Source organism: Trichechus manatus, unplaced genomic scaffold, assembly GCF_000243295.1.
Source record: "Trichechus manatus latirostris isolate Lorelei unplaced genomic scaffold, TriManLat1.0 scaffold00028, whole genome shotgun sequence".
NCBI classification, from domain to species: Eukaryota; Metazoa; Chordata; class Mammalia; order Sirenia; family Trichechidae; genus Trichechus; species Trichechus manatus.
This window is the reverse complement of record NW_004443964.1, coordinates 7,457,633-7,480,632: the sequence shown is the minus strand read 5'-3', so window position 1 is coordinate 7,480,632 and position 23,000 is coordinate 7,457,633. Positions and strand designations below refer to the sequence as shown.

At 53.8% G+C, this 23,000-nt stretch overlaps 1 protein-coding gene across 1 annotated transcript in view; it reads left to right on the top strand.

Moving 5' to 3' along the window:
* TMEM104 (transmembrane protein 104) overlaps positions 1-23,000 on the top strand; it is a 67,332-nt gene that overhangs the window by 17,743 nt on the left and 26,589 nt on the right. The window contains exons 7-8 of the mRNA XM_023729251.1: positions 1,450-1,549; positions 2,591-2,699. Coding sequence (XP_023585019.1) covers positions 1,450-1,549; positions 2,591-2,699 — 209 coding nt within the window. The remainder of the gene's footprint in view (positions 1-1,449; positions 1,550-2,590; positions 2,700-23,000) is intronic.

Here is a 23,000-nt window from a genome sequence, read left to right as displayed (position 1 = left end):
TGTGCAGTAATGGAATGTATCGACTGGGAAGGGCCCATGGCAGTTGAGAAACAGCTGACACTGGAGTCATTGGCAGGTTGAGGGAAGGTTGGGTCAGGAAGGAGGGCGAGGCCTCCCAGAGAGCACGGGCTGCACCTGGAGCCTGGGGCGTGAGTGACAGGCAGACCCCAGGGGCCCCTACGCATGGACTTCAAGTCTCTCTCTGAGGTGTCAGGGATGGACATGCCAACTGGCGTGTTTGAAAAGCAGGAACTGAGACCCTCCTGGCTCCCTTCGAGGATCGTGTTTTCCCAGTCTTTTCTCCCTCAGACGCTTCGGAGCAGAGCTGACCTCAGATAGCCCGGGAGGAGCATGTCCTAGACTTTCCAGTGGGAAGTCTTGTGAGCCACCAGGATGAGAGAACTGTCACTTCATTTTTCTTTCTGTTCTCAGAGAAGCCAGCAGCTCAAGAACAGTGACATGAAGAACTCAAGCAATCAGTCTGGGCGGGAGTTTGAGATGGGCTGTCTGGGGCTACAGCTCCTGATGTTGGAGAGGCTTTGCTGCTCTTAGAGCATTTGCTCTTAAGATCTTGACGGCCAGAGCCACAGATGGGAGGTAGCACAGGTGGGTTCTTCTCACTGTACAGTCTGAGGGACATTCAGCGGCCTGTCTGGGTTGTGAAGCAGGTCTCTGATGGAATCAGGACTGGGACCCTGGTTCCCACCTCTAGTTCAGGCTTCTTCTGCGGTGGAGGGGACAGAGTTTGCCTCCATTTGCTTTGGCACCAAGTGGCCCCCAGAGCCAGCATCGTCACTTATAAACGTGTCTCAGCGCAGGCTCCTGTCCTCCGTCTCTCCTGCAGGCCAGGCCACCTCCTTCCCACCAGGCCCTTGAGGACTGGATCAGCGTCAGAGTGAGGGCTTTTATAAACCCAGGGCTTTTACTCTGTTGATTTCAACTTCAGAGGGCTGGGCAGTTTCCTGTTACCTTTTCTTTGCTTCTCAGTTCTTCAGTGGAGATGTTCTGTCTAGAGCCCTGTTGTTTGGCTTTGCTGGGGGCCGGAAGCACTCTGGGCTTGAGCTCCAGCTCAGAAGACTCTTCTTCCTCTTCCTCTTCCTTCCCCTCCTCCCACTCCTCTTAGCCTTCCTGAGCTCTAAGGCGCCTCCTGTTCCTCCCCATCCGAGCCCGCACCTCACGCTCCCCTTAAACTGTCTGCACTTGGAAGTTCTCCGATTCTCCGAGCCTCCCTCAGCCCTCTCTCAGGCGAAAGTCGTGAGCAGCCGTGTCTCCTGCCAGCATCACAGTGTTGTCAGCTAGAACCAGAAACAACTTTTGAGTCATTTTTTTACTCTTTTTAGAGAGTAAGTGGCGTTGAGAACTGAACTATGGAAAAGGAAGAGATTTTGTCAAAACAGAATGTCAGCACCTCTCCCCTCCCACCTGACCAGTTAACTTGGTTTCTTCCAGTGGGCGTCAACCTGTTCTATTTCTGCATCATCATTTACCTGTATGGGGACCTGGCCATCTATGCTGCAGCCGTGCCCTTCTCCCTCATGCAGGTGACCTGGTGAGTGTGCTCCCCCCCTACACTGGCTGTAGCCCAAGGGGCTGCCGCAGCCAGGCAGTGCACAGCATTCAGAAGCATGGTACCAACTAATCTGTCAGTGTGGGAGAAATGTCGACAACCCGGGCCCTTTTCTGCACAGACCACAGCCAGCTGTGCTCCGCCCTGGCCCCACACTTAGGGAGAGGAAGGACCGAGGACACAGCCCACACTGCCTGCCAGGAAGATAACCAGGATTCCCACCAAGGACTCCTGAGTCGTCAGGGAACAGTGCTGCAGGGACAATGGTGCATGTCCAAAAAGATAGGAGAACAGAGTTTGTGAAAAGTCACGTTACTGGAGCTGAAGCAGCTGGGAGGGGGAGGTGGCGGTTCAGTGGTTGCTGATAACTCATCTTCCGTCAGGAGCCCTGGTGGTGCAGTGGTTAAGCTCTCAGCTGCTAACCAAAAAGTCGGCTGTTGAAACTCACCCAGCACTCCATGGGAGAAAGACCTGGTGATGTGCTTCCATAAAGATTACAGCCTAGGAACCCCCAAACAACAGTGTTCTGTCAAGCAGCCCTGGTGGTGCAATGTTTAAGCGCTGGGCTGCTAACCAAGCAGTTGATGGTTTAAACCCACCCGGTGGCTCCACGGGAGAAAGAACTGGCAATCTGCTCCCATAAAGATTAACTGGTTGCCATCCAGTCGGTTCCAACTTACAGCAACCCTATAGGACAGAGCAGAACTGCCCCGTAAGGTTTCCAAGGCTGTAATCTTTATGGAAACAGACTGCCACCTCTTTCTGCCATAGAGCAGCTCAAACCACTGACCTTTCCGTTAGCAGCTCAGTGCTTAACCACTGTGCCCCCAAGGCTCCTACACCATAACGATTACAGCCTAGAAAACTCTATGGGCAGCTGTACTCCGTCACCTGGGGTCACCATGAATCAGAATCGACTCGACAGCACCCAGCAACAGCAACAACATTCTGTCTCCTTCAGACCGGGTAGGGCAGGCCACACTGAGCTGGCATCTGCCATTGCTCGCTCGCTCTCTCTCTCAGCAGCACCACTGGCAATGACTCCTGCGGTGTGGAAGCCGACACCAAGTACAATGACACCGACCTGTGCTGGGGTCCCATCCGCCGGGTCGACGCCTATCGCATCTACTTGGTGAGTGTCCTTGCCGCCGCTCCTCTGCCTGGGGGCCAAGGCTGTTGGAACTGCTGTTCCTTTCTGGTAGAACCCTTTCCCCAGAGGGGAGGGTCTCCATGTCTCCACACACTGGTTAACTATCACATCACTCTGGTTAATTACTGACGCTCTGCTCCTGGGCGGAAAATGCATCCTGTCACTAAGACTTTATAAGACTCTAGGCCTTAGAGTGTTCTGGTGACCAGGGCTCAAAGTTATACATGATTTGGAGTTGGTGCCAGGGCATTGCCAGTTCCAGGGATATGAACTCTTGTAAACTTAGTGTGTGAGAGGCATTCTTAGCCAAGCTCAGTAAGAGTGCTGGATCTATCCTTCCAGACACTGCATGTTTTGACCTTACCCCTGCCAGCCTAAGATCATATGGGTGGCTAATGGGTTTTCTGACTGGGCGGATAGAACCAATCTATCTACAGTTGACTGTGATGGTACACAGTCCCTCCAGACAGGAAAGGAGCGGCCCAGCCATCTCTCCGTCTCCCCTCCTCCTAGCAGACAAAGGAGGAAGACGCATCTCCAGGCTTGTTCTTGATTGCTTTGTGCCATGGGCGGGGAGAGTCAGAGCTGAATAATATGCTGGCTGGGTCTTGGGTAACAAGATACAAAACCCGGGGCAGTTATTTATCTCTGCCTGCTTTGCAGGCGGGACTCAGAAACGTTTCCTTTTAGCTTTTGTGGTATCTATTAATATTCTCTGCTTCCTCTTGGTCCTCTTCAGCCCTGACACAGATTTAGGTGTGCTGGGTGACACACAGTTGGACACGTGGCCGCTTAGCTGATTTGGAGGGGGAGGTGGGGGCCGGGAGAGAGTCAAGCCTCAAGAGGAGCAGGCCTCTGGACTTAATGGTGCCTCTTCTGGCAGAGGTTCGGGCAGGCCCTGCTAGCTGTGCTCTTTGGGTCTGAATGTGTTAACCTCAAGGGCCACTGAGCTGGCTTTTTTGCCTTCCCAGTCCTGCCCCTAGACATACTGAGGAAGTCTGGGGTTTAGGCTGCGGGGGAGGCTCGTTTTCTTCTGCATTTCTGGAGCTGTCGGATGGTCTGTTTTTCCTCTTGCACATTCAGCTAAGACTGAAAATTCGGTTTTTCGTGAGAAATTTTGAGGATTAAATGAGATAACTTATGCAAAGTAGTTTGCGCATGTTGTTGACTACTGTCAAGTCGATTCTGAGTCCTGGCGACCCCGTGTGTGCAGAGTAGAACTGCTCCACAGGGTTTTCAAGGCTGTGACCTTTTGGTAGCAGATCTCCAGTCTTCCAAGGTACCTATGGGTGGGTTCGAATCGCCATTTCAGCTGGGAGTTGACCGCTTAACCATTTGTTCCACCCAGGGATCCTGGACTTGAATCCCAGGTCCCCCCCCACTGCATGTCTTGTGGGAATCTGGTAGCAAGTTAATCACCTGGCACACGCCCCACTTCCCCAGCTGTGAGCGTGGGCAGAATCACTCAGCAGAGCAGCCAGGAGAGCTGGGACCCTGGCTAGCACAGCGGAGGCCTGTTAGCTTCTTAGCATTGCACGGACCGTGATTGATCGAGTTACCACAGGTATTAGTAGGTGTAGAGGATCCCTGGTGGCGCAGTGGTTAAGTCCTCAGCTGCTAACCAAAAGGTCAGCGGTGCAAACTCACCAGCCAGTCCACGGGAGAAAGGTGTGGCAGTCTGCTTCCGTAAAGATTACAACCTTGGAAACCCTGTGGGGCAGTTCTCCTATCACATGGGGTCGCTATGAGTCAGAATGACTTGTTGACAACAGGTTATTAGTAGGCGTAAGAACCCATCTGGCTCTGTAACTGCGTAGAAGTGCAGAAGGAGGAGGTGGACACAGAGCATGTCTGGGGCAAAGGGATGGCAGCAGGGCCCTCAGGTGGGCCTTTTCCTGGAGGAGGCCACCGAGGTCTGTGTCGGATCTGCCAGGCACACTCCCCCACCCCTCAGCAAAATAGATACTGAGCGCCGGGAATATTGGCTGCTGCCATTTGCCTGGTAAATTGTTTAGCAGCATTATTATTGCCTGACTAAATTATTCCTTCACTAATTCCTATAAACCTTCCACGTGATGGAAGCCTCCCTCCCTGAGTCTCACTAACTCTTTGACCGAACATGAAGGAACCCTTCAGGAAAGCAGACGGACATTAATTACTGCCTTCATTTCCCAGATATTGCACTTATAACTCGGAAAGCTAATTGTCATCCATGCTTGCAAATGCTACAGAATTAGGAGGCGGAGAGTGGTATGCAGGAACATGGCCACCCAGCTGGATTCTGCACCCTCTGAGTGGTTGACAGTGTCCCTCTCCCGCCCCCCCAGGCCCTGGCTGGGGGCTTCGGTTTCCTCAGGAAGTGTTTGCTTTGGTTGTTCTCTGCTGTCTGGTTTGGGGAAATTGACGACAGATGACCTGATGCGTTGCATTTCCATCGGAAGTTTTTTACAACTTCGCATGTGGCTCCCAAGGTCAGGGGGTCGCTGGGTGGCACCGACAGTTAAGCCCTCAACTACCAACCGAAAAGTTGGTGGTTCAAGTCCATCCAGAGGCACCTCAGGAGAAAGTCCTGGCAATCTACTTCTGAAAGATCACAGCCATTGAAAATCCTTTGGAGCACAGTTCTACTCTGACACTCATGGGGTCACCACGAGTTGGAGTTGACTCAGTTGCACCCGGTTTGGTTTTGGGCCCTAAAGTCTGGGGCCCCTATGGAGCATCACCTCCTGACCCTCAACACAGGGTGCTCCCAGTCTCTCTGCAGGCCTCCCCCTCTCTCAGGGAGTTGGAAGTGGCCAAGCCACAGGAGGGAGAGTTGGCAAAGGTCTTGGTCTCTTTCGTCTGTCCTGCGCTCTCAGGGGCAGGCAGTGGCAGCATCTCCCCCCACCCCCAAGTCTGGCCTGCAGGGCTCAGCCCTGTTTGTACGATAAAGGTCGGGGCAGCTTTCCCTTTGCCCTCCCCACTCCATCATTCACGTTTCGAGGATCATCCATCCCTTCTAGAAACTCCCACTGCGCCTCTCCCTGCCAGCTGCTTCTGATTTTGCTGCCAGCCAGATTTCCCCCAGAATGTTCCCCAAGGCAGCAAGCAGGTAGAAAGGGGAACAGGGGAAGGAATTAGAGCACTTTTAGATGCACAGATTATCTCTTTGTCTTAGGTAAATGACACACCTATCCTGCCTGCATCTTTCAAAAGGCCTCGTGATAACCACTCCTTCATTGCTATTCCTGGACAGTGTGTTCTGGGGGGTGAAGATACAGGCTTTATCATGTGTTTTAATTTTCAGAAAGTCCCCTGGAAACCTTCTCTTCTATTCCTTCCTGGGAGTGCTACTGAGATGCACACACAGAATGAGAATACTTGGGATATTAACTCTCCAGGGCCGGCACGTGAGCATCATGATTACTTACAAGAAGGTAGCTTGCTCCACCAGCAGCCACTGGTCGCCTCCCAAAGCCCTTGACCTTAACCAATGGAAAATTCTTCCTCTTCCCTGCCCGGGACCTCTGTCCACATCCTGTGCTTCCCAGGGCAGCTGACATGAGTCAGATTCTCCCTCTCCTTCCTTTGCAGTTGTCCCAAGAGCTGGGGGCTAGGCGGCTCAGGTCCCATGAGTCACTCAGGCGTCTGCAGCTGCTGTAATCTGGGCCCTGGGAATTATCATTAGGTCCCTAGAAATTGTCATTGAGATCTGCTTTCGGCAGGCCATGGCATCTCGGGCCCCCCACCCGTCCCTCCTGCTCATTTGGAGAGTCAAATGGGAAGGTGCTCTTTCAAACGCTAGCCTTGCCTCCAGGCTGGGGATATCTTGGGATCCTCTCTGCAGAGCGTCTCTGACTTTGGTAGGAAACAAAGTTAAAGTGAAGCGTTTTGTTCCTCCCTTTATGGGGAGGAGGAGCCAGGGTCCGCTGGTGAAGTGGTGGGATTGGATAGAAATCAGACCGTCCTGCGTGTCTGGGAGGCCATGTGCCACGGCCTCTGGTGTGGTGAACACTGCCAGGTGCTCCTGTTCCCTTTCTCACTCCTGCAGCAGTCCCCAGCCCATCCTTCTTGCCCCTTGCCTGTGCCTTGGACCCTTCCCGACTTCCTCGAGTGTCAGAGGGAAGCCCCAAGTGGGGGACTCCTCAGTGCTGAAAGCCCTGCCCAGTTCAGAAAAGAGAGTGGCCTCCACCACTCCAGGTGGACAGATGCTGCTGGGTCACAGGCAGCCCAGCAGGTACTGGCCGCGCAGAGCTGGGAGCACAGATGGCGGAGCGGAGCTTATCCTGGCTGGAGCCCCGGCTACAAACTGGCCGTGTCGAGCAGGGGGCCCTCGTTGGCTGCCTTGGGACAGGACAAGGTCACCCCACTTGTTGTCCTGCCTTGAACGCAGGAGCTGTGAAGCTGCCTCCAGGGCCTGGGTGACACAGAAGAGGCTGCTGCCCTCGAGAACCAGCACGTGGCCAGCCACTCTCCACAGGAGTAGGGCTTCCTCCCAGACTCCCTGTCGGACCCTTTAAAGAGGAAGGTGTGTGTTGTCGGGGGCAGCGGCAGGAGTTTCGTCTGCCAGACCATCTTCTAGAGGAGCAGGTCAGTGTGAGATTCAGGGTCAAGTTCACATTGGAAGGGTCCTTCCAGCCATCACCGAGAGACCTCTCTTCTCTTTCTCTGCCTCTCATTTCATCCGGGCTCAGTCTTAGCACAGCCACGCTTGCCTTGTCGGTTCACAACACTTAACATGGCCTGCAGCCCCCTTCGTAAAACTACACTGTTGCTTCCTAAAATAGTGCCGGGCAAGGGGAAAAGATCCTTCATTGTGAGGCGCAGTGAAGGAGTCAGGTGCCCCGTGGCAGTGCCACGCACCACGTTTTGAATATTCCTGCCCACCATGGCTTGTCCTGCATTTGGACAGCACATCACCAGTTACGTCCACGTTTCTCATTCCGTCCTCCCAACAACCCCGGGAGGTACGTGGCATCCAGGGCTTCCAGCTGCCTCTTCCTGATTCAGTCATGGCTGAGGAAGCAAAACTGGAACAGACCTGGTTCTTAAAATTTTTTAAATTTGGGTGAATTGGAACGGGAAAAATTACGGTTGAAGCTCTGCTAGAAACCTAATCTCCCTGTTAGGAAACAAGGGCAGCGTACACGTTCTGTAGCAACCAAATCTCTTGCCCGTAGAATTTTGAGCAGACTCAGGAAACAGCAGTGCCCCACTCAAAGGCGGTGGCCGACTGCGCTGCTTTGAATGTGTCGCGCTCCACAGTCCCGTCAATGATCCAATCTCATGCATCAGGCTCTTGAAAGGGCTCACTACACCTCTTCCGAGTCTCCCATTCCAGGGCTTCAGCTGTAATTTTTCCTGTTCCGTTTACCATTCCAGTTCACCCAAATTGTAAAAATTTGGGTCTGTTCTGGTTTTGCTTTGTCAGGCATGACTGAACTGCTTCAATCTGGTTTGAAGCCCGGGTGGCATCATCTCGTTTTACAGCAGAGAAAACCGAGACTCAGTGGCTGGCCTCCCCAGCGTCGCAGAGCGACAAGAGATAGGAGCAGCCTCTTGACCCTCAGCTACGTCCCCTGTCCCTGGCAACCAGAAGCACTCACACTGCTGCCCCACCTCTCAGGCCTGCTGAGCCCCCTTGCAGGCAACCCCCGCTGTGAGGGACAGATACTAAGGGTGGACAGCTGCTTGTCAGCCCTCAGAGCTGGAGGTTTGCAGAGGGTGGTGGGGACGCGCTTCCTGGGCGGTGTCTGTCCAGTGACCTGTGCCTGCACAGCCTGCCTGTCCATGTGACTGACTTACTGCCTCCCGGCTGCCTCTTGCTCCTAGGTGGCAAGGTGGACTTTTTCTGTTCACTTGAGTAATGCTGGGATCAAGCGCCCCTTCCAAGGATGTCCCCCCACCTGCTGTGGTCTCTCTCTCTGCTCTTCCAGCTCCAGCCACAGTACCCCAGGGCTGTGGCATCTGCTAGTAAGTGGGTTACCGCCGCCATCCCGTGAATATTTATTCTAATCAATTCTGGGGCACGAGGTGCCCTAGACGCCTTCAGGACCAGTGAGGAGGGAAAATTCATCTGGAGCAACAAGTGTCGGGCAGCAGGGACTTCACAGGAGAGGGTGGCTCCTAGGGCCATGGCGGTGCACAACGCCAGGGCACCATTGGAATTGGTCACTGTGTCAGTGGGGCTCCCGAGGCACAGCCCCAGCGTACAGTGTGCATGCTGCCCTGGATTTGTGCAGTGCTGGGAAGCTGGAGAGGGAGGGTACGGTTAGCTAGGCGAGGTGCGCCCACAGGCGCTGAGCGGCCTTCTTGGAGGAGTCTGATGGGCTGGTTCCATCTGATACAGAGACCAGGGCCAAAGCCCATGAAGTGGCAGCCACCCCTGCAAGGGCTCTGTGGGCTCTGCTGGGATGGGGTCTGGGTCATGGCAGTGCCTCTGTAACAGGAGGGTGACCATTTGGGGACTTTGTTCTCCCCACAATGTGCCCCTTATCAGCTCTTCCTTCAGTCCTCAGGGCTCCAGAGAAGTCGGTTTTGTTGTGCTTTGTGCTCTCTTCTCACTCGTTCAGGGAAGGTGCCCAGCATGACAGGGTGGTCGTCACAGGTGCAGTGAGTGGAGACGTTCTCCTGGCCCACTACCGCCCCACGAAGCCAGGAGCCACATTTGGTGGGGGTCCGCCGTGCCTTCTGCCAGCTGCAGGTGTCGTCCCGAGCATCAGGAAGATTCATATCCCAGGGCACAGTTCAGCCTTCTGCTTATGTCCCATGAGCTCAGGGCTCAGGGAGGGGTGAATTTCTTCCCCACCCCCCACAACTGTGTGCGCCCACTGCCAAGATGGGAGCTGGCTGCGTGCAGCTCAGCTTCAGACAGTGAGCGGCACACAGACTGAAGTGACTGACTTTAAAGGATTAGCTTGTCTGCTTCTGTTTCAAGGAAATCGATAATACAAGGACAGGCCTTTGTTTTTCTTTCTTTTTTTTCTCCTGTCTACATATCTTGCACTGAGAATGGCTACTTGGTTTGGGGTTTGCTTTCCATTCCCCATCCCAGCCTTTTGCAAATGAAATTCAGGTTGTCCTGTCACTCACCCTGACACAGCAGCAATCTCTCAAACTCCTGCCAATGGGCCTCCTGAGCCCCCGCCACCCACCGGTCACTATCGTGGGCATGGTCCCCAGGCTGTCCCCAACACCTGTCCCACAGCTGCCCAGCATTGCCCCAGACAGCACCCCCTTTCTACAGAGACCTGGATGTACTCCCCACCCACCCAGTCTCCCTCCCCCCGGCCGCTCTGGGTGTTTGAGCCCCAGCCTCCTTCTCTAGCTCAGTGAAAGGATGGTGGTTTTTGTTTTTAATGCAGCTCTCAGGGACATGGGCTCTGTCGGCTGGCGTTAAGCCCACCATCCATCACGCCTCATGTCCTGTCTCCACAATGGCCTATACCTGATGTGCCAGCTTAGAGGACAATGCTGGGTCCCCGGTGACTTGTCTCCATGCTCTCAGTAAAGAGACCAGGTTACGGGGCCCCGAGTCACAGGGAGAGGAAGTGGTCTCTGTGGACAGTTCCCACCACACCTCCCCAGGAACGGCCGTGGCGGGTGGGGTGGGGTCCTTGGGGCTGCACGTCGGGGACTTTCTTCCAGCTCCAGAGCCAGGTAGCCTGCTCAGGCCCCTCCCCGTTATTGCAGTCTGATGGTCTGCCTCTCTTGTTAGATCGTCCCAGATTTCTCTGCCTCCTTCCCACTGCCTGGAAGTAACAAGTTCACCTTGCAGATGCCACTTGCCCAGAGCAAGCTGAGTTTACCACTGGGCACATGGGAAAATAGCATTGACCCCGTTCACCCCCCATCCCACACGGGGAACTGAAATGAAATGGGAAAGGTTATCACCGCCACTCCCCAGCATACCCAGCTCTTAAGAAACCCCATTGTATGAAAATCCAAATGTATAAAACAAACCGGGGCAGGGGAGGGGTAACTATTTGTGATAAAATGATTCAGGCTTCTCTTAGTACTTTGTTCCCCTGGTACATATTAAGATGTGAGTCTGAGAATGAAGCTTTTATAAATAGAACTTTGAGGAGCCTGTCTCTCGTGTAAAGGGAAGTGCAAAGGAGCAGAAACGCAAAGCCCCGTTCACAAGGCTGGGGAAATGGGCAGAGGACAGGTCGGGGTAGGTGTCGTAGGCAGCCTGCCTAAAGAAAAACCAGGGCAAGCTTCTCGGAGTGGGTTCAGTACAGACCCACGGCTCTCACAAGGCACAGACCAGTTTGTTTGGGAAGCTTCCAGATAGGTCTCCATGGGGCGCGCTTATCCTGCTGGGGACCTTCTGCACTGTGCTTTTTCAGGACCGGTTTGCGCACACGTCACACTGATCCCAGGCAGATCCGGAGTGGGAGGCTGCAGCCCTCTTTCCTTGCTGAGTGGTGCACTCGGGGACACAAACCTGGTACTCCTCACTACCGAAGCTCCAAGGCTGGTTCTGGCCACAGACCCAGGGTGTGCTTTCAAGTCATTCCCCTCAAGAAGCTCCCAAAACTTGGCAGCCCACACCATCTTTGTGGTCAACTCCCCCTCTGCTTCCAAACTTCCCATTTCTGGGCAAAGAATTAAAAATGACCCAGCAGTACCATGAAGAAAGGCCTGGCAATATGTTTCTGTTAAGATTACAGCCAGGAAAACCCTATGGAGCAGTTCTGCTCTGCACATGGGGTCGCTTTGAGTCAAAATCGACTTGAGGGTAACCAACAAGAAGCCTAAGTAAATGTCTCAGTTGTTGATTTCAGATCCTCCCTTTTTTTTTTTTTTTTTTTGCTTGATTTCCAAAAATGCAGAAGAAAAAACTAGTCCAGGTAATCCAGCAGCCTCCCAGTAGTTGCGCAATAACGTTGACTGTTCTTGACTGTGTTGTGCTAACTGGAGTGGAACCATAGACATCAAACCATCTCCTTGTCCCGCTCAGTGTCTCTTGGGTCCTTTCTCTCTGTGGCTCAATCCACAGTACCTGACGAGGGCCCTGCTGGGCTTTTTGAGGCTGTGCTGCTTCCTGCACAAGGCTCCCTCTCTGTTACAGGGATATGTATTACAGGCAGAGCCTGGCACGTTCCTAAAGGACACCCCAGGACCCTGGCAGTCATTGTTTAATTAAATAAAGCACTCGTTCTCAAGTAATAGCTGCGCTCCTATGCATTGCTGCTGTACCAGCCAGCCGCACTGGCCCTGCAGGGTGGTGAAAAGGCAACACTCGTGTACAGAGAATAAAAGGTTGTGTGTGCAAGTTTCCAGGCTGCACGCTGGCCCCAAGGAGAAAGAAGGAGCCCAGGAACCCCAAAGGGTTTTAAATACCTCAGGGAGACTCAGGTATTGGGGCATTAGGCAGAGCTGAGCAGTTAGGGTGCATATTAATGAGGACATCTGATTAATTAGCATGAGCTCGGGATGTCTTGTGTATTAGTCTAGAGTCGACCAAGGTACATTTTAATACGCCTTCAGGTGCCGAGAGCAGTACCGCAGAGGGGGCTGCTGAACAGACGCGTCTTGAAGGACGGGTCACACAGCAGAGCACGGGACATTTAGTTTGGCTGTGGGACGAACTTGCCTTAGCCATCAGTTGAGACATTCTGTGAAAACCTTTACAAGAACGTGGGGCTAGATGTTGGGTGCTAGCCCTAGGTGGGAGGTGCCTTCCCCTCCTCACTGCTGCAGGAGGCTGAGTTTCACCTGAGAGACAGGTAACCAGTCTCTAGGAAGACTTCCCAGCTGTTTCTCATCCCCCAGATCTGAGGCAAGAGCCTCAACTGTGTTTCTCAGAGTTTGGTTCCAGTAAATGCCCTTGGGCACTTGTTGAAAATAGAGATTCCTGGGCCGCACCCCAGACCTAACGTAGCAGAGTCTGAGGCCTTGAGGCCCAGGAATCTGCATGCTCAGCCAGCTCTGGTGGTTCCTGCATGTGCTCCCCTTTGGGATGCTCTCTGGGCGAGGACTTCTCACCGTGCAGAGGGTACTGCTAGCCCTGCATGTCCCAGGCAGGGGCCGCTCTGGCCTCCCTAATGGAGCACTTCCAAGGCACAGCAGTGGAGCAGGGTCAGGGGCTGCCGTGGGTGTGCAGGGAGACTGTTCCGGGGAAGGGGCCAACTAGCCACAGGTCACAGCCTGGCCTGACAAGTAGCATATTGCAGCTGATACCTCAGGCACTGGAGCAGCGGCGAGTGAACGGCTCTGCTCCCGCTTGGCTCCGACTGTTCCAGAGACTCTTGAGTGTCCACAGAGAAAAGGCTTCTGCAGTACCCCCTTGCCAGGGGCTGCCTTGTTCCCTGAGGCCAACAGGTACCCACTGTGTCCCTGGCGGCTGGTGTTCTTGGCTTCCTCTTCAGCTTCCTGGGAAGCTGCTTGGCCGGGGGAGGCAGCCCACTCTGACTAGCTCCAAGGTAGACAGCAGGGGGGTGGTTAGTGTGGTTTCTTGTCCCCGACTCGACAGCGCTCATTAATCAGCCAGCTTGACGAAGAGCCTGGCTCCCTCCTTCCCCGCCTCCAAGGTTACTCAGTGTCAGGAAGAATCCAGCTCCGTCCTGACCTATTTCGAGGTCGGACAGACGTCAGCAGGGAAGGGGCGGAGCTAGCTCACAGGCTCCTGTGTTCTGGCGCCTGACTTCCTTCCCGTGCACGGAGCCTTCCCACCACTGTCCGCTTTTCCTGTGCAGACGGGCGGCAAGTGTGGGATGTGGCAGGGAGCACCCCAGACCGTCCGGGTGGTCACCCGGCTGCTCTCGTTGAGCGTTGCACAAACACCGGCCTGCAGAGGAGCAGAGGGTGCTGGCTCTGCCTCCTGTGGTGTCCCTGGGCAGGGGGTGGTGGGCACGGCTCCAGGCACCAAAAGCAGTCAGATTTAAGCCAGATTTGGAGACACCAGAGCACTGCAGGTCCTGAGGGCGACGGGTACCCGTCACCCATCATTGAATGTATCACAGTCATTTAATTCCTGACAGAGTCGGTGTTTAGGAGTATGAGGTCTTTGCCTGGGGGCTGGGTTCATAGCCCAGAGGCCCCCTACCCTGCACACTCACCGTGTAAGCCTCCAACCCACCTGTTCCTCTCGGTCTTCTTAGGACCTGAAAGGACCGAGGTGACCTCAGTCCCCAGCCCCCGGGTTATGTGACCCCTCAGATCCCGCAGCTCTCCTTTCTCTCGTTTGCATTGGGCCAGTCTGGTTTAACCCAGACCCAGCTCTCCGGTCCCGGGCCAGGGGGATAATGCAGTGGGTCCATCCACTCTCGTCCTACAGTCCAGCACAAGGAAACCAAGACCCAGAGCTGGTTTTGACTCTCAGTGTGAAGGTTTTGATGGCTAAAGTGGGAATCGGCGACCGAGACCTGCAGTGCCGGTACTTGTAGTTTTGGTATTTGCGTCTGGTAATGCGGGCTGGAGGAGGGAGGGCCACGGCAGCATTCAAAGGGGCTGCCCTTCAGGAGCGCCTGCCTTCCTCTGCAACACCACGGGGTTCCTTGGAGCATGTCCTGAACACTCTCCTTATTCTGCACCCCGCCCCCCCCCCCATCTCCCTGGAAGGGCCTGGTGGAATTTTCCCTCATCCGTGGCTGCAGCCATACAGGACGGGAACTTCCCTGGTGTGCCTTCGCCCCGTACCTATTGTTCCAACAATCAAAGTCTCATCCCACTAGCACGGAGAGGAGACTTCCCAGAGTCCAGTGACACGAGGGGAACAGTGGCACCTGGGTGCCTGTGTGTGCCTTTCTACACGGGAGGGGGCTGCGTGTCATGCACCCCAAACCCCCCCAATCCAGGCACAGCATTGCCCAGGGTTGTGAAGGTTGTCTGTGATTTCAGACTTTCAAACCTCCATTATTCTGGGTAAGTCTGAATGTCATTTCCCTGCTTAAAATCTGTTAGAAGCTCCTCTAGTCCATCAGGCAAAGTGACGTGGTCTGCTGCAGCCTCCTTCTGGAACCCTCTCTCCCACCACTGGTCACTGTCCCCCAGAGACACTGTACTCTTCCATGGCTCCCTATCTTTTGCATGCCTTTCCCTAGCTTCCAAGTCCGACAGGTGCTCACCGCTTCCAGGCTGACACAGGGGCCCTTGCCCTGAGAGGTCTCCTGTGCCCAGCGCTCTGAATTCACTGGGCGCTCGTGGGCAGGACTATGTTGTACCCGCCTTTCTACCTGGAGCCAGGACAGGCCTCACAGTTGCTCCATGAATGTTTGAATGGGTGGAGACTGCATTTGGGCGGGCTGTCACAGCGGGGTCTGTGGCTGGCACTGGTGCAGATACCCCATCAGCCCTTTGGCCCGCTGGCGGCCGCTGCTCCAGCCACACAAACTCCATGTAGAGCCGGTCCCTCCTTTCCTGGAGACACAGGCCATCCCCTGCTCATCACTGCCAGGCAGAAACTACCCCTCGGTGGGGCTTAGGGACAACCCCATGTTTGGGAGCTGAAGGTGGAGGGGAACAACTAGGGGCTACCCAAGTGCCATGAAGTCACGGGTGCTCACCACCTGTCTTCCTCTGCCACCTCCTCTTTGGCACCTGAAATGGGAGCAGGACGGTATTTGAACAGGTGCCCATCCAGAGTCAGATCTCCCCCAGGCAGAGCCACCAGCTTCCCCCCATCACACCCCACTTCCACAGTCTTCCACGGGCGTGCATTGTTTCACCCCAGCACCTCCTGCTTAGTGCGTCAGGCCCCTGGATGCTCTCACCTGCGCTCCAGAGTGCTGGATTCTCGTGCTCTCACGCAGGCACACTGTACAGAGCCATGCTGTCCTCTGTAAACCCTGATGGCTTATAATCATTCAGTGAGTGGCTGTGTGGGTTTTCCATAATATTTATCTCCCCACACCCCCAACCACAAGGGCTGCAGCTCTGGCATCAAATCCTTGGCACTCTGGTTTTTCAGCTGAGAGAAAGGCAATACAGATACCCAGGCCTGTCCTCCAATGAGAGAACGAGGGAAATGGCAGCTGTGCCAGGCTAGTGCCATTGGGCCAGCCCAACCTCCACCTCCCAAAGGAGCCAGCCAGTGAGGGGGCTACAGGAGGCAGGGGAGGAGATGACTCTAGTGGCATAATCCAGGGAGGTCGTTAAGTGCCCTAAGGAGGAATGGGCTTTAGACACAGCCAATGTGGGTTCTAATCTCAGCTGCACCTGAGTACTTGTGAGATCTTGGGCAAATTACTTAATTGCTCTCAGCCTCAGGGAAACAATGACAATCCACAAGGTGTTAGATTAGAAAGAGATCTCAGATGGGAAACTGCTGTCATGGGCAGGCGCTCAGTAGGTGCTTGTTAGCTCAGTTCATTTGCCTGATCTCCGAGCCACATTCCTGCCCCAAGGCCAAGCCTGCTCTGGAAGGATGGGCGCCAGTCTTGTAGAGAGTTCAGGAAGCTTTGGGAGAGGCTCTGGGTAGAGGAAAGTGTCCTGTTCAGGAACACCATCCCTCTCAGAGGTGTGACCCCCCAAAACTGTTTACCACCTGGGGGCTTGGAGATGAGGGCATTACCTGTACCAGGTGTGTGGGATGTGCCCTGATTCCAAAGGCTGGAGCTGGGAGGGGACTGTGACGTGATGGTGGAGACAGCTGCCCAGGAGCCACAGTGTGAGTTCTGGAAGGACAGGCTCCCTCCAGGAGACATTTCCAGTGGTGCAGGCAGGCTGTCCACTTGTCCTGAAGCAGCACCCGCTCCAGTGGAGAGGAGGACGTTCTGCTCCCTCCCAGGTAGCTGCTTCTCCCACATCTTTAAAAATGAGCTAAGCAGCCAGGTTCCAGGTAAGACATCATGCGGTATGAACTGAGTTTTGGGGTGAACTGCCGGACCTTGCTGTTTCACCATCTGTGGGGTAGGGAAAAGACAGGCTTATTGTGTGCCTCCCAGAACTGCATAGGAAAGGTTAGAACCTCAGGCCCCTAGCTGAGGAGTTCAGTGTCTTCCTCTGAGTAGGCGCAGGGGAGTTCAGAGAAGGTGGTTAGGAAGGGGAAGTTATTTGGGTTCTTTCCTAGGTCAGCTCTGCTTCCAGGTGCACTGAAAAAAATGAAAGGCCAGGGAAACTAGAGTACTGGAAATGAAACAACCAGAACGCAGTTAAAGAGAACATTGTGAAAAATGTAACTAATGTCACTCAACAATCTGTGTAGAAACTGTCAAACGGGAACCTAATTCACTGTGTAAACTTTCGCCAAAACCACAGTAAAATATTATTTTAAAAAGAGGGACAGGCAAGCAGAGGGTTTGAGGAAGGGCCCTGGGGAGGTTTTCAGCCGTCAAATGCTCACAGGCAGCCTTTCAGTCAGTGCATTTGGGGCGTAATGGAAAGCTCTGCTTTCCAAGGGCCTCGGCAGCTCCTTGCTGGCAGGGCTGAGTCTCTGGAGGAGGCCGAGTGGCGTCGCCCAAGTCCTCACGGTTGCTGAGAGATGCCGCATGGCCTGGCCCATGCTCTGCTGTCCCCTCCTTGCCCTGCCTTCTCTAGACGGCACAGACTAGTCCAGGGAGCTCTTGTCCAGCCATCCGGCCCGGTGCTGCCAGACACTGACAGCCATGTGCAGCGGCCGCTCCCTCAGCACTGCCCCGAGGCTCTCGTGTCCTCATTCGTGCCATCCCCCCCTCAGCCACACATCCTCGGGGAGGCAGCGTCCGGGCTGTGGCAGCTAGAGCTGTCTGCGTGGAGGGCTTGGGAGCCCTGGCCCACCCGGTCCCAGGGCAGCGTCTGGTTAAAGAGCAACCCACGCTCCTGGGCTTCCGCCTAAGATCACTTTCCCAGTGCCTGCCCCCACACACCCCCTCCTCCCTGATATCAGAGTCAACCCCACTAGAAAGAGCAGTCTGGTCTGTCTTTACACCCCGTGTTTCACATCCTTATTTCTAGCTGGACCGTGTTCTAGAACTGACCACAAGCCGCGCGGTTTGTCCTGGCTTTGCGGTGGAGAGGCTTTCGCTGGCCTGTGCATGAAGCTAGGCATGAGGAGGGCCCTGCAGCCTCTCGGTGGCCTGCCTGGGTCAGGTTCTGCTCCCTGGAACAACTGCACTTGATTGGGTTGGCAGGGCCTTGATACACGTGTGCTGGATGAATGATGTTTTCGCCAGTGTTTTAGCCCACGTTGTCCCGGTGTCCCCTCACTGGCCAGTCAGTACCTAGAATTTCATACTCTTCTCAGTTAATCGGGAGTAGGGGCAAGTCTTTGACACCTGGCCAGCTCTCCTCCTCCAAGGATGTGATTGGTTGTTAAACCCTTGCTGTGTGGGGTTAAGGAGCTCTGGTGGCACAGTGGTTAAGTGCTCAGCTGCTAACCAAAAGGTTGGAGGTTCAAACCCCCCAGCCGCTCCACAGGAGAAAGATGTGACGGTCTGCTTCCGTAAAGATTACAGCCTTGGAGACCCTATGGGGCAGTTCTACTCTGTGCTGTAGAGTGCCTATGAATCAGAATCGACTCGACTCGACGGCAACAGGTTTGTACGGGGTTGGTTTCTTTCATTTGTCCTATAGCTTGTTGTTGTTAAGTGCCACTGAGTTGGTTCCAACTCATGGCGACCCATTGTACAACAGAATGAAACACTGCTCGGTCCTGGGCCATCCTCACAGTCGTTGCGGTAGCTGTAGCTTTGTGGCTGCTTTAGAACTCCTTGCTAGAGTCTTTACCTTTGGTTTCTTGCTGCCTTTTCTCAGAGCTTCAGCATCCTCCAGCGAGCACTTGCCTTTTGATGGGAGCTGCAGATATGACCTGTCTGCAGTCACTCCTTGAGAACTGGGCTGAGTTGTTTGGCATGAGCCAGCTCGAAGGATGTCATGAGATAATAGCTGGATTGATTCATGAAGTTGACTTCTGATACTTTGAGAAGCACACACTTCTAGAATTATCTAGGCATCACCTCAATCTTTCAGTCCACTCAGCAAGCATATCCCAGGTAGTTCTAGGTGAGGGGCTTGGGCATAGGAGGTGGTTGGATCCAGGGATAATGAGATGTGGTAACTGCCTTCAGGCAGCCGATCTGGGAAGGTGTTGGGCAGACACTAGCCACAGTGGTAGAGTGGACAGGTGCTCAGGAAGAGGTGTTCCAGCCTCTGTGTTCATTACTCATTCTCCACCAGGTGAACGATATTTGAGGGATCGGAGGTGAGAGATGACAGGCAGCCAAGGGCCGTGCTCTTCTCAGATGTGCCTTTTCTCCTTCGTCAGGGGTCACATACTGGCAGCATCTCCGTCATGCTGGGGTTGGTGTCTGCACCTGGCAGTTGCCCTGGCAGAAGTCCCCCAGCAAGGCCCCTGTATTCTCCTTGCTAGCCTGTCACCAGGGTAGTCCTTGAAGAAGATGATTGCTGGTCTTCTGCCCTGTGGGAGAGCACTGCCGTTTCCAAACCTCTCTCTTACACCATTTCATACGATGGTGCCACTCTGGCTGCTCTGCTGCAGAGTGCAGATGGCCTGCTTGAGGTGGCTGGTGTGTCCCATGGCAGAGTTTTGCAGATAAGCTGTGATGGTTTGTTGGATTGCGTGCATACGAGCTGCTGCCTGTTGTCAGCCACGGCACTGTTCTCTCTTCTTCTCTCGCAAAATCATTCCCTGCATGGTGTCTGACCCTTCATATTTGGTCAGGACGAACTTGAACTCTCCTACAGAGCATCTTGGACCATTGTTGAATTGGATGGAGGTGTTGGGTGCCATTGAGTTGATTCCGGCTCATAGCGACCCCATGTGACAGAGTAGAACTGCCCCATAGAGTTTCCTAGGCTATAATCTTTATGGGAGCAGATTGCCAGGTCTTTCTCCTGCGGAGTCCCTGGGTGGATTCAAACCACCAACCTTTCAGTTAGCAGCTGAGCACTTAACCATTGCACTAATGGGGCTCTTTGGGTGGAGGTAAACCCTGTTGCTGTCGAGTCAATTCTGACTCATAGTGACCCTATAGAACAGAGGAGAACTTCCCCACAGGGTTTCCAAGGCTGTAATCTTTAAGGAAGGAGACTACCACATCTGTCTTCCACAGAGCAGCTGGTAAATTCGAACCGCCAACCTTTTGGTTAGCAGCCAAGTGCTTTACCACTGCGCCACCAGCGCCCCTTGGGTGGAGGTAATGGAAGTCGAATACGAATAGCGTTGGACCCAGCAGTCTCTGGGCAGAAGGGCCTCGCTTGGCTTCAGTAGGACCACATTCCCCCACCTTGGGTGTTTGGAGGACCCATAGGGCATGTGCTGAGACTTACTGAGGTCAGGCGGGCAAGGCTGACGTTTACTGAACACTTTCTGTGCACATGTACTGTGCTCTGAGGAATTTAATAACTCGTTGGGGTCTCACAGTTTACAGTGGCAATGTCCCTGCCCTCTCCAGATGACTCCAAAGCCCGCGCTGCCTCCGTTGTCCCACGCTGCCTCCGAACTCCTTTTTGTGGCTGAATCCCCAGATGCTGTAATTCCAGTTAGAAAAATTAAAAATCCCAAACCAAAATGTGCACAGCCACTCGAGAAATAAAAATAGAATCCTTGAGCATTTCTTCACTGCACTTCAAGGGCTCGCTTAAAGCTCACTTCTCATTTAGGGATGGTTCGTGCTGAGTTGCCATTAACCCCAGTTAACTTCTCACTCTTGGCAAGAACAGCCCTGGAGTCAGGTATTCACTTCCTTTTTCTTCTTTTTATTTTTTTTACATTGTGGTTTGGGTGAAAGTTTAAAGCTCAAGTTAATTTCTCATACAAAAATTTATACACATTGTTTCGTGACAGTAGTTACAATCCCCACAATGTGACAGTACACACCCCCTTTCCACCCCAGGTTTCCTATGTCCATTCAACCAGTTCCTGTCCCTTCCTGCCTTCTCATCCTGCCTCCGGACAGGAGCTGCCCATTTGGTCTCGTGTATCTGATTGAACTAAGAAGAGCAATCCACACCTCTATTATTTTTTTGTTTTATAGTCCTGTCTAATCTTTGTCAGAAGAGTGGGCTTCAGGAATGGTTTTAGTTCTGGGTTAACAGAGTGTCCAGGGGCCATAGTTTCAGGGGTTCCTCCAGTCTCTGTCAGACCATTAAGTCTGGTCTTTTTACTAGAGTTTGAGTTCTGCACCCCACTTTTCTCCCACTCCATCCAGGACTCTGTTGTGTTCCCTGTCAAGGTGGTCATTGGTGGTAGCCGGGCACCATCTAGTTCTTCTAGTCTCAGGCTGGTGGACTCTCTGGTTTATGTGGACCTTTAGTCACTTGGGCTAATATTTTTCTTGTGTCTTTGGTGTTTTTCATTCTTCTTTGCTCCAAGTAGGTTGGGACCAGTTAATCACTGCCTTTTTCACTTGAAGTAACCTGCAGGCTCAGTCCAGAGAGCTCAGCTGTTCAGGCAGCGTGCTACCATCTCCACCTGAACCGGCTCCTCTGAGCCCTGCGTGCTGAGCCCGTGTATTCTGGAATCAGCCCCGTAGATGTTGGTGTGTTTAGGGGAGATTAGGGAGCATAGCCCCATTCAGCATTCCAAGACTTGTGGCTTTATGAGAACTGCCTTTGTCACCCCCACTAAATTAGCAGGACTGCACACCAGCTGTAAGGCCGGGAGGCTGTCCGTGGATCTGCTGGTCGTTGTGTTGAGGCTCCAGGAGCTGACAGGTGAGGTGAGCAACGCTGCCAGAGCCTGAATTCCTGGCTCTTGGAAGTTCCATCTCCCTCCATAGCAGAGCCAAGAAGCCAACCCAAAAAACCTCATTTTAAGAAGAAATAAATCAATCAGCAAGCACTCAGAACTACTCTACTAGCAGTTTCGCCAGCCCACTGCAGCAGACAGCAGGACAAGGGGAGACGCTCTGAGACAGACATCCCCCCCTCAGTCCCTTTGCCCTTGGCTGACCACTGCTTGCCTCCTTGGCATTTGTCTTCATCTCCAAGTCTAGGTGGGAACGCAGGCGGGGAGGGCTTCCCCTGGTTGCCTCAGCAACCAGGCAACTGTCTGCTCCTCTCCTCGGGTATTTCTCACCGGCACAGGTTACAGAGGGCAGTGGGTGGATGGGTCTTTGTCCCAGGGGTTCATTTGGCTGGAGTTGCCCAGAAGGTTCTGAGGACATTTGTCTGAGTTGTGGCCGTCACTTTAGCACTTACATTCTCTCCTGTCTTCGCTTTCCTCCAAGAAAGATATCGTCTGTCTTCCTTCCCCTTTTCTCAGGGGCCGAGGTGGGACTGTGGGTCCTGGTGAATTTCAGCAGTTTAAGTTCAGGTTGGAAGCTGCAGTCCACTCCACCTCTTCCTCAAAAGAGAAAAGATGACAACAAACAGGATTGGCTTTTAGTTTTGTTTTGTAAGCAAGGAGCTGGTGGGTGGCGGGATGTGACTGTCTGGGAACTGTTGATCCATTGTCTCCAAAATGTAGGCATGGGGAGAATGACTCCTTCAAAGCCTTCTCCTTCATTGGGCTTGAACACAGTTTAGGTTTCTTCTAAGACGCCACCCCTCTGGGGGCCAAGAGGATTCACAGAGCAGTCCCAGCCCACTGGGGTCTGCTCCCCTTCCTCTGGGGGGGCAGTCCTTGGGAGATGCTTTGACAACAGGCAGCCGAGGGCCCCATGCTGTCCTCAAAAACCAAAAACCAAACACGTTGCCGTCGAGTCGATGCGCTGTTTTTCCTTATGGGGCAGAAAGTCATTCTCCCCGAAACCAGAAGGTAAACTGAGAGCAGTGCTGTTTGAATTTGCTCTTCCAAAATAGGAGCCCTGGGGGCACAGTGGGTAAGAGCTCAGCTGCTAACCAAAAGGTCGGCAGTTCAAAATCTACCAGCTGCTCCTTGGAAACGCTGTGGGGCAGTTCTGCTCTGTCCTGTAGGGTCGCTGTGAGCCGGAACTGACTTGACGGCAGCTAACAACAGATTGAGCATGATGATTCACAGCTGTTTGGGGAAGAGAGTTCGTGCACGGACACAGTGAATGATTTTCAGACCACGCAGGGGTACTCTTGCCCACCTGCATGCTGTTAGCTTTGCTGGTACAGGTCTTCCCCAGCAGGAGGCATTGGCAGAGGGTCCAAGGCAAGTCTGCATGACAGCTGCCTCTTCCCCACCCCAGGGTGAAACCTGCCACCAGGCGTTCTCCCCCAAACTCGATGTCCTCCAGACACTTACCTAGCTCCTCAGTGTGTGGACAGACTCAGTCCTTGACCTCCAGGAGCTCGCACTCTGCTAGGGGCACAGAATTAACCCCTGAAGAAAGGGATGAGATTTAATTAATGTGGTGCTGCCCGTGGGTGGGTTTGGTAATTCGGTCAGGAGCCCATAGGGAGCATTTAACTATGCGGAGATACTTGGGGAGGAGGTTGGGGCTTGAGCAG